The sequence below is a fragment of the Echiichthys vipera genome (assembly GCF_963691815.1).
Source record: "Echiichthys vipera genome assembly, chromosome: X".
Lineage (NCBI taxonomy): Eukaryota > Metazoa > Chordata > Actinopteri > Perciformes > Trachinidae > Echiichthys > Echiichthys vipera.
Genome location: NC_139825.1, coordinates 10,661,736 through 10,673,147, shown reverse-complemented (window position 1 = coordinate 10,673,147; position 11,412 = coordinate 10,661,736). Strand labels below are relative to the sequence as shown.

Sequence of the window (11,412 nt, the reverse complement as noted above, 5' to 3'; positions counted from 1 at the left end):
TTTCATCGGTATCGATGGTGATGTCCAAATGATGCCTCATGAACCATCATCTGTATTTGTTGAGTCCACTAGATGGTTTAAAGAAAAGGGTCCAATGAATGATAATTCAGTGTGTTTTCAACCCTTTGTTGAACAGAGAGCGCCATCTAGGGGACTGATTGAGGCTTCATTTGGACATCACTAGAAAAAAAACCCAAGAACAATCCAGACAGTAATGGAACTGAAGTTTATCTCCCGAGGGAAATAATTGGCACAATTTGTAATCTGTGACAGAACAGCATTAAAACAAACCAGTGACCACATGCAGAGATCACATGAAGTAGTGTAAGTTTAGCTTGAGCTTCTAAACATGCCAGGAAAAGACGAGCAGGCTGCATGGATCCTGTCACATCACATTTACAGTAAAAACAGACAATAAGACGGAGGAATGGTATGAAATAATATAGTCTTTTATTTCCAGCAATTTACAAAGTCCAGCAGGGAGAAAGCCTTCCTCCAGCCCCACAATGGGAGGGCTTTTAGAAGAGGAACACAGAGAAGGCAAAGACCTCGGCACCAGTAAGACTTCATGTTTTTACATAACTTTCTCAGAGCTGACCGGGACAGGTGGACGTTCAGAGTCTGACTCAAAGGCTCCATCTGGATGTTAGCAGCCTGAGGATCCCCTTTGAGTTCAGGGGCTCAAGAGTTTGAAGCACAGAGGCTAACAAGGCAGTAGGTGGGTGAAGGGTTTTAAAGGCTGGGTATTTCATCCAGTTTTTCAGATTTCCTGTTTGTGGGTTCAAATCTTACGTCTGTTTACTACAGACTTTTCCGATTGCTCTGTAAAACCAGCTTACTGAGGTCTTTCAGCCTCAAAGTCCTCTTTTTTGCAGATGCATGCGAACAAGTGTACTCGCAGCCCTCCTCTCCACTGCCGCATCATATAAAGTCATTATTACATTACATCTTAATCAACTTTCTGTACATAATTTATTAATCAAAGCTAATTAAAGAGACGCTACTCTGTAGCGAACCTAGCTCCTGATTGGTTACTCTGAGTTGAGCTTGGCTCTGAAAGGTTAAGGCCATTCTGTCTTATAAGTGTGTGTGTGTGTGTGTGTGTGTGTGTGTGTGTGTGTGTGTGTGTGTGCATAAATATGTGTGAGGTGTGTAAAGACTGGTATTAGGCACTTTGCTATTTATTAGCCTCACTGCCATTCTACTGCAGTGAGCACAAAAACTTTACCGGCCTTTTGCAAAGAAAAAAATAAACCGTAAAAGAGAAGAGAAACATGGTGACAAAGAAACAGAGCCAAAATGAAATGACCAAATAAACAACCTTATATATAGAATAAATATAATATGTACAATTTGCTTTGTGTGCATCTAAAAATAAATAGACAAAGCATTACTTGCCCCCTTATAGAAGTATTCACAACTTTCCTTTGACACAGAGGCAGAATGCTGGCACCTGGTCAGTAAGAGAGTGGAGGATACAGACTGAGAGTAAACAGATGGAAGGATGCAACTCTTACAACAACTGCAAAAAAGAGACACAAAAACATCACTCTGGTTGGATGTGTGTGGGTTTGAATCCAGAGGACACAGAGATGCACTGAAAAGTTGCACAGTTAAGAGAATCCCTGCGATGCCCTCTGCTGTCCTTTAAGCAAATTACAGTACTTTGCGCCTTTGACCAGCGTGGAGAAGTTGTTGTTGTTTTGATGACATTTATGACACAAAACAATAATCACAAAGAATTAAAAAGATTAGGGAAAGGAGAAAAGGAATAGAAAGAAACCCCACAATTTAACATAATTGACACATTCCTTTAAAAATCAGTCGGATGAAAACCAAAGATTTTTAACCGATAAGAGAAGAGAAAAAGTTTTGCACATTCACATTATGTGCTCTGCACATGCTTTCTGCTGGCCCCTTCCAAACAGCACGGGGGTCTGACAAGTGCCCAATAAGTCAAGCACCACATGCAGGTTTCCCCTAAGACACTCGGCCTGTCCTCTGGGCTATCATCCTCCTCACCTGTGAGCCCTAAGCTGAGTCTCAACGTCTGGCAGACGTGTGTGTGTGTGTGTGTGTGTATTTGGGGGGTGGGGTGGGGTGGTGCACTAAGGTTAAACTGATTTCCCCTTTGATTAAACAGTCCAACCATTCATTCACAAAAGGTCAAACTCCTCCCTGACCAGACCAATTACTATTGGTTATTTCATCAGTTAGAAGTATGGCACAGGATTTTAATCTGTCTTGGTGCCCAGTCACACCAGAAGCAGACACAAAATGGACATGTCCTCGGGAAAGGTGGAAAATAGAAAGAAACAAGATAGAACTAGTCAGTCTTTCTATCTTCTCTGTTTGCAGGTCATGCACTGCAAACCTGAAATGATCTAGACATTGCCCATAGGGAGAACACAAATGTCTGAATCAGTTGGATGGTTTACCCTGCCAGCTCTCTTTTACAAGGTCAGTGTAATGTCCCAGTGAAATTCTTTATGCAGCTGATGAACAGAATAAGAATCAGAATCAGAAATGCTTTAATAATCCCAGGGGAAAATTATTTAACAACAATAAACATCAGAGAATAAAAAAGAAAGACGGCAATCAAAATGTCTAACTGGAGAGATGGTCTTCTGTCAGTAAGGGCTGATGCTGAAATCATCAGACAAATTCAATTAACCACAATAGACATCAATGTGACAGCAGTGTAATCCGCATCATGTCCTCCCTCTTGCACGCTATACCTGGGCGCCACCCCTCGCCTGAACCAAACAAAGTTTCCAGTGAGTAAGAAAGTGGCTGACCCAGAGAATCTCCTTATTTGCTACATGTAACAAAGGGAAACTGTCTGCACCTGATTCTCCTGACTGTCCAGAGTTCACATGAGCAAAAAGCAGAGAACATTTGGTCAATACAGAGAAGGGGTTGATAAAAGCAGATGGTGCAACACAGCTAATAAGCTCTGAAAGCGAGCTTTCTTCTCCTTTCCTTAAACAGTCCGGACTGTCAGGACATTTTGTCGTTGGTCAAGTTCTCTTGAGTTATTTATTAAAACGTTTCTGTTCTATATGCTGGTGTGACCGGGACTTGATCAGCACTGGTTTGACTGGACCCTAGAACTATGGTGATCTTTTGGTGAATCTGAATAGAAAGGCTACAGAATGAAAGTCAGTAGGTGACCAACAACAAAATACTAAAACTTCCTGTAGCCACTGCGACCTGACTGTTAACCAACCTCAAACAACGGCATCGGCCTGTCTTTCATTGTAAAGGTTTGGTGCTGAAGTTTTGATTCCCAAACAGCATTTAGACCTTGTGAAAATTAAAATAGTCAAATGAAGGATTTCAAATATCAGCAATCAGAAGCTTTCACCTGTTATCAGACAGCTGCTGGACCTGAGTGAGCACATCCTGGTGCCTTCATACACTTCTACAGTCTGGAGTGAACACAACAGTCAGCTGGCTGCTCTGCAGGTTGTGTTCAGTGTTTTGCAGCATGTTGAGCCTCTTGTCACTTACTATAAGCCTGGCTTGGGCATCACAACAACAAACAACAAAAACTAGCCTGCTCCAGTAGAAAGTTAGCTGATGGTTTCAGACACAGGGACTGGTGAAATCCTCTGGAGCCGCTCACGGCAAAATAAGACCTCTAAACTCTTGGCATCCACAGAAAAAAGGCATTGCAGCAGCAGCAGTGAGGTTTGTGTGTGTGTGTGTGTGTGTGTGTGTGTGTGTGTGTGTGTGTGTGTGTGTGTGTGTGTGTGTGTGTGTGTGTGTGTGTGTGTCTCAGGTGTACCAACGCATTCCTAACTGACACTTGTCTGGCCATTTTCCACTTACTATGTCCCACTGTTTCTCTGTGTTTGCTCCAACAAAGAATAATCTTACTAAGGGAATTACATAATGGCAGTTTTTAGTATACTTGGCCAAAGTTAGAAGGACTGCAGAAGAAGGTTGTGGAATAAAGTACAGGCCATTGTGCGAGTGAGCACACAATCCTCATTAACAGAAACTTTGAAGTAGTTAATTAGGCAGTTCTCAACTGCAAACAGAATGAGAGGTAAATCTCTTCTTGTAACAGCTGAAATTAGCATTTGATGAATTGTGATCTGACCTCAGATCTGATATCCCTAATTCTAGAGCCTGTTCCTGTTTGGCTCAAATGAAGTCATCCGATGATGTGAGCAACACCAAATGGGATTTAGCTTGTTACGTTTGTGGTAGTCCTGGTTCTTAATGTCATAGGGCAAGGGGATGAGTGAGAGAACAGCTGGCCCTACGCACTCTATCAAATCACAATTTACATATAATATTCATTGTGTATATGACATAGCACTTGGTGATTTAGCATTCTAGGTTTATCTGGATAAAGTTTTTGCAGTTTTTTGTTGTCTTCGTTTCAAGTGTTTAAACTTGATCTTTCAAAACGGGAGGGCTAACGTCCCCATTGAAAATAATGAGGACTGGCCGTGCACATAGATCATGATCGATTTATATGAAATGCATTATTTACCAAAAATAACAATCATTGTCAAAATATTATAATAAAACAAAAGTAGTAGGACTGAGTTATTAAATTAAATCAAATGTAGTTTGTGGGGCAGGGTCAGTTTTGCTCACTGTTTGGTGGAGGCTGATGTGTTTTCATTGTTTCTAAAAGTGAAACATAGATACTGCCCAGATTCTGCATCAGTGTCCTGATACCCTGAAGAAGAAAACCTACTTCCCTACAAGTGCTATACCATCAATCAGAACCCTACTGGAGATTAGCCCTTTTATAGTAGACAATGTCTACTTTCAGATAAGGTTTACACATATGAATGGTGTCCACCACTGGCTGACTATGTGTTCTTTTTTTGCGTGCATGTGTCTTTTCATGCGGTCAGTTGCCCGCATTCGAGTCTCTGTCCCCGATGAACCAGCGCATGTGGAAGCAGAGGGCGAGGAAGCCGGTCCCCAGCAGGTCACCTAGAGCAGTCAGGTAGGGGATGGAGAAGTTGTCAGGGTCCATGCCTCGGCCCCACATCCAGTGCACCATCCAGTCTGCCAGGTAAAGCAGGATGATCACCTGGACGAAGACAGGGCAAGAAACACTTTTTAACATGATAATCACGGTTATTTTGATTTTGGGCATTGATATCATGATAATTCATTGACTTTAGGGAATAAAAAATATTTTCATTTCACTTGTAAATAAAAAGAGTTCTGCTCTCACTTTCATGTTTTGCTACATTTTGCTACAACATCCCTACATCTTTGCATCAAATTAAGTTCTTCTTCACCTGAATTCAGTGCATCTCCTGGAATAGTATATTCAATTCAATTCAATTCAATTCAATTTTATTTATAGTGTCGAATCATAACAAAAGTTATCTCAGGACACTTTACAGAGTAGGTAAAGACCACACTCAATGGCTTATTATTATGAATAAAAGTATACCCTAAAGGTATGAAAGCTGGGTCATGACCTAAAGAACGAGGTCGCGGGTACAAGCGGCCGAAATGGGTTTTCTCAGGAGGGTGGCTGGAGTCTCCATTAGAGATAGGGTGAGAAGTTCAGCCATCTGTGAGGAACTCGGAGTAGAGCCGCTGCTCCTTTGCATTGAAAGGAGGCAGTTGAGGTGGTTCGGGCATCTAGTAAGGATGCTCCCTGGGCGCCTCCCTAGGGAGGTGTTCCAGGCACGTCCAGCTGGGAGGAGGCCTCGGGGAAGACCCAGGACTAGGTGGAAAGATTATATCTCCACACTGGCCTGGGAGCGCCTCGGGATCCCCCAGTTAGAGCTGGTTAATGGGGCCTGGGAAAGGGAAGTTTGGGGTCCCCTGCTAGAGCTGCTGCCCCCGCAACCCGACCCCGGATAAGCGGTTGAAGATGAGATGAGATGATGTGATGACATCCTAAAGGGAATAGCTCTTCTCCTTCTGCTCCACACATTATATTTGAGTTGTACCAATCTGCTTTCTGTTGCGTATTACTTTTCTACTATAGACTGCAGGGATGTCTCAAGGACGAAGTCAGGCGCTGTTGTAGTAGTAGTAAAGAGCGACAAAGTTCTCATAGAGAGGAGGTTGGGATGAGTGGATGGGTAAAAAACACAGGACTTTCACCAAGGAGACCACTGTTCATGTGACGCGTGAAAGCAAAAATCAATGTTGACTTATTTTCACTTACTTCTGTGGCGCTAGTTAAGTCTGTACTTCTCTAAACCCAAATCCTTTTTCCTATACCGCACTGCAGGGGCTTACGCAGGTTCACTGGTCGCTGGACATTTGTAGGAAAATGCATGAAAGTTTGTGCATAACTTTTCAAATAATTTCATGTCATACAAATCATTGTGGGGGATACACTGATCAGTTCTATGACTTACAGTTACCCATAACACCCTTCTCTGCATGAGTTTCACAAAGGCGTTTCAAAACAACAACAAGCTTCATCCACACAAACGTTTTAGCTCCGTATCAGAGGTAAAAAATACAGATAAAATAATTCAGAGGAAGAACAGCAATGGTGAAAAGACAGATGTATTATCTTGGAACGTCGACGAGGTGGAACCCTTACTGTGAGTACTACATAAGTATAAGGCAGTATAAGGCAGTATAAGGCAGTGGAAAACACAGGCTGGGAGTTAGGTACGGAGCATTATCCATTGCCAGAGGAAGCCATGTCACAGGGAAAGCAGCACCCACACAAGAAGGATGAAATCTCAAAAGGTCTGTCAGCCTTCCTAACTGATAAGACTGACTGGTGTGGGTGTCTGCGTCATCGTTTCCGAACGTCTATGTTTCTGCCCGTCTAGACTAAAACACAATCCCAGAGTTTTCATACTAAAAGTATCCCGAGATAACTTTTGTTATGATTTGGCACTATAAATAAAATTGAATTGAAATTGAATTGAATTAAAACCAGCTCAGCAGCGTTTCCAAATGTTTCCTTTCTAAGGTCTCGCCTGAGTAGAGTGGACTTGAGGCGTAAACGTAGCAAAGATATGTATTCTTTTAAACAAAAACATATTGGTGTGGATATAGCCTCAGAGGTTTATTCTGCATTGTATCTCTGTGGAATACAGTCACAGCTTACCTCTAAGGCTATTTTCTAGTGCCACTATAAAAATAATTATAGGCCCAATAATAATAATAAAAAATAATAATACAAACAATAATAATACTAGTAATTAATTAATAGGTTTTCTGTTTTGTGCATGATATAAAACTCCCAGTAAATAATAACATGTGAATTTTGCATATGTGCATATCAATTCCAGATATTTCATTTTCCTGGGCAGCAGGTGTGTGTGTGTACCTGTAGTAGAGCAGCAACCATGTAGAACGAAATGAAGACAGGTGTCAGGGTGGTGTGTCCCCCTCTCAGGGAATTGATGGTGTAGAGGAAGACAAGGTGACCCGGGGCAACCAGGAGGAAGAGTACACGTGCTGAACGAGAGTTCACAGCTGGAAGAGAAAGCGGAGTTACTTTTAAACCATTCAAACACGTACTTACAAGAATATGATGATTGTTTTATTTTGTATTAGAGAAATGCTAAGGCTGTCAAACTGTGTTTTAGAGCCAGACCATCCAGATATATGGTTCAATCAATATTATCCTATCAAAGACATATTTGTTTGCAGCTACACATATGTTGTAATTTGAAAACCTTTTTTTACAGGGCAGATGATACAGGAAATGATGTTGGGGGTTATTTTGAAATGGTCGCATTTTTTAACTGGTTTTATTTAAATATTAAGCAATACACATTAGTATTTATCTATTTATTTTATTTTCAGTTATTTATTTACTCAGTGTTTGTTTATATAATTAGTTGACAATGTAATACATCATTTGACTAACGTATAATAAAGTTAATTATTCATTAACAAATGTATTTGTTTAGGAAAGCAGCCTTCTGAGGACCTTTACTACTTGAAGGACAGGGACTACTTTGTGTTTATAGGTAATTTCACATCTGAGCGGGCAAAAATTAAATGTGGAGTTCCCCAAGGCTCCATTCTGGGGCCTCTTCTGTTTAATATCTACATGCTTCCACTCGCGCAGATCATGAAAAACAACAACATATGTTGCCACAGCTACGCAGATGACACACAAATGGTCTGCTCCGTGTCCCCAGAGTCAGGACTAAACATGGGACAGGTCTGCTCTGTGTCCCCAGAGCCAGGACTAAACATGGGACAGGTCTCCTCTGTGTCCCCAGAGCCAGGGCTAAACATGGGACAGGTCTGCTCTGTGTCCCCAGGGTCAGGACTAAACATGGAAACAGGTCTGCTCTGTGTCCCCAGAGTCAGAACTAAACATGGGACAGGTCTGCTCTGTGTCCCCAGAGTCAGGACTAAACATGGGACAGGTCTGCTCTGTGTCCCCAGAGTCAGGACTAAACATGGGACAGATCTGCTCTGTGTCCCAAGAGTCAGGACTAAACATGGGACAGATCTGCTCTGTGTCCCCAGAGCCAGGACTAAACATGGGACTGGTCTGCTCTGTGTCCCCAGAGTCAGGATTAAATATGGGACAGGTCTGCTCTGTGTCCCCAGAGTCAGGACTAAACATGGGAAAGGTCTGCTCTGTGTCCCCAGAGTCAGGACTAAACATGGAGAGGCAGTGTTCAGTTTTAATGCACGACATATCTGTAACAAACTTCCAGATAACTGAAGATCTGATGCAACTCTCTTGCCGCTGCTTTTCAGTAAACTGCACCGTAACTTCTGTAACTGTAACGATCTTTTATGTTTTAAAAATGACCTTTTATGTGTTTTAAATGTCTATATGTTTTTTCCCAATGCTTTTAATGTTTTATGTAAATGTTGATTTGTTCTATACAAATAAACCTGCCTAGCCTTGCCTTTACAGTCATATCAGTGCACAATCCTCATAGAAAGGTTCTATTTTCATTCTAGCTCAAACTTCACCACCACATCTGTAATTGGTGAATTTTTCCCTCTATAATCTGTGTGTGACATAAAAATCCCATATTGATCGGGCCAAAACATTTTTTCATAATGTAAAATAATGAGAGAAACAGAGGGACATTTCACAGCTGCCGGTCAACTTACAGGAGCCGAAGAAGGAGGTGCAGGGTGTGGGGCACTTCCTGGGGGTGGGGTTGGGTTCCCCCATGGGGAGACCGTTCATGTGCAGATAGGTAGAGATTCGACTGGCCTGAACCGCCACCAGGTTACCTCCCACACCTGGCACACACAAACACACACAGACACACACACCAGATTCACCAACAAAAATAATACTGACATCGCCAGAAAAACTCGGCAACTGACGAAAGGGGGCAAGATTTAACACACCTGAACGGCCAACTGCAGAATCTCCATCAAAACAAATTGATCCTCGCCAAAAGAAGTTAAAATAATGCAAATCAGGAGTGAGGAAGAGCTGGAAAAATTCAACAATTAAAGTATGGCTCACGTACATTCCATAACTACAGCACAGCAAAGGTCAAGGGTTTTTCACACAGACTGAAAAGATGCTGGAACTATCACAGAGGATTGCTGAGCACGAAAATGAGGAGCTGATTACAAATCAACATGTGAACCACTCCTTCACAGACCCGAATGAAGGAATTGACCCGGATAATCACTTCTACTTTAACATGACTGAGAAATGCCAGTACTACACAGAGGATCAATACAACGAGAGCATTGAGATGGATGGGAAACTGTCTCTAATTCACTTTAATAGCAGGAGTCTATACACCAGCTTCGAGCACATCAAGGAATACCTACATCACTTCAAAAATCACTTTAATATCATTGCGGTGTCGGAAACACAGAATAAGACAAAGGCACAGATTTTTTACCTGGATGGATATAAACCAGGTTGTGTTAACAGGAGAAACAAAGGTAGTCGACAATAACATCAAGTATGAGACTGTACAAAATATGTTTAAAGCTGTTGAGCACTTAATGGAATATATTATATTTGTGTGACAAAAGGTAAAATATAGTAGTAAGCTGTGTTTACAGAGCACCGGATTCAAAAATAGAAGATTTCAATGAATATATGAAAGGAATATTCTCATAATCTAGCCAAAAGAGGGTTTTTATCTGTGGTGACTTACTCACCCCAAAACAAAATACAATGATCGATGAGTTCACGAATACAATGTATACGATGGGCTTTCAACCTCTCATTACAGGACAGGATCACAACACACAGTGCTACTCTACTGATAATACTTTCACTAATATTATCAGAAGTGACATAACAAGAGGACTACTGATAAACAACATAAGTGACCACCTACCAATCTTTGCTATATATGCCAGGAAACACATTGTGAGACAGACACCGAGCAAAAACACATATCAGTCAGGACTGAAGAAAGAATAAATACACTGAAAAATGAACCATTGAGGCAAAACTGGAACAATGTTTACAATGAAATGGATGTAAATGGTGCATATGATTTCTTTTTGCAAATATTTAAAATGCTGTATGATGATGTCCTATGAAGAAAAGACACACAATGCAGAACAAGGAGGGAAAACCATGGCTCACAAAAACATTGATAAATGCCTGCAGAAAAAAAAAAACACTCTGTACAGATAGTTCATAAAATTAAGGACAGACCAGTCAGAAATGAGATGCAAACGATACAGAAATAAACTAAATAGCATCCTAAATTATCGCAAAAAAGTTTGTATGTGTACAACATGAACACAAACTCAAAATCCTCCGGTTTCATCAGAAAGTCTTTGGCACAATCTAATGTGTCATCATCCATGGACTTATCTGCAATGATCTTCTCAAAAGTCTCCAGTAGGGCATCATAATTGTTTGCCAGTGCTCATGATCCGTGATGTAAAATTCCATCAAGGAGCGTTTCTGGGCAACCTTGAGCAGCCTGCAGACTCAAGAAAAGACCTACTTTTTGTGGATTTTGAGAAAAATGTGGCAAACTCAGAGAGAGATGAAAAAAAGATCTGCACTCAGATAAGCATTTAGCCCCCTGAGGCAGCACCAGATTCAGTCTGTGTGCATAGCAATGCACAAGCATTGCACTGGGGACTATCGCTTTAATTTTGGCCTGAAAACCATTGAGAGCTGAAGCCATGACAGCAGCCCCATCATAGGTTTGTGCCAAAAGTTTGCCCCTGAAATTATAGCCCTGCATGTTCTCATTCAAGACTTCAAAAACAGACTGAGCATCTCTTCCTCCAGAAACATAAAAAAATCCAATAAAGCTCTCCTGAATTTTACCTGCACTATCGACATAGCGAACAATGACAGAGAGTTGGGCACAGCAAGCTACAACAGTTGTCTCATCCACCTGCCATGCAAAAAAGGGAGCAGCCTGAATGTAATCTTTGACCTCATCAGAAACAGTGGCTGAAAGAGCAGTGATCAAGTCATTTTGGATTGAATGGGACATCCCAGAAAACACATCTGATGACTGG

At 41.5% G+C, this 11,412-nt stretch overlaps 1 protein-coding gene across 3 annotated transcripts in view; it reads right to left on the bottom strand.

The window, feature by feature from the left end:
* Nucleotides 1–436: 436 nt before the first annotated feature.
* The window catches only part of slc41a1 (solute carrier family 41 member 1), a 37,594-nt gene continuing 26,618 nt past the window's right edge, over nucleotides 437–11,412 (bottom strand). For all 3 annotated transcript variants that reach the window (XM_083938879.1, XM_083938881.1, XM_083938880.1), the window contains 3 exons: nucleotides 9,055–9,189; nucleotides 7,292–7,440; nucleotides 437–5,062 (listed from right to left, as the gene is read on the bottom strand). In XM_083938879.1, the coding sequence (XP_083795005.1) occupies nucleotides 4,877–5,062; nucleotides 7,292–7,440; nucleotides 9,055–9,189 (470 nt within the window). In that variant the 3' untranslated portion in view covers nucleotides 437–4,876. The remainder of the gene's footprint in view (nucleotides 5,063–7,291; nucleotides 7,441–9,054; nucleotides 9,190–11,412) is intronic.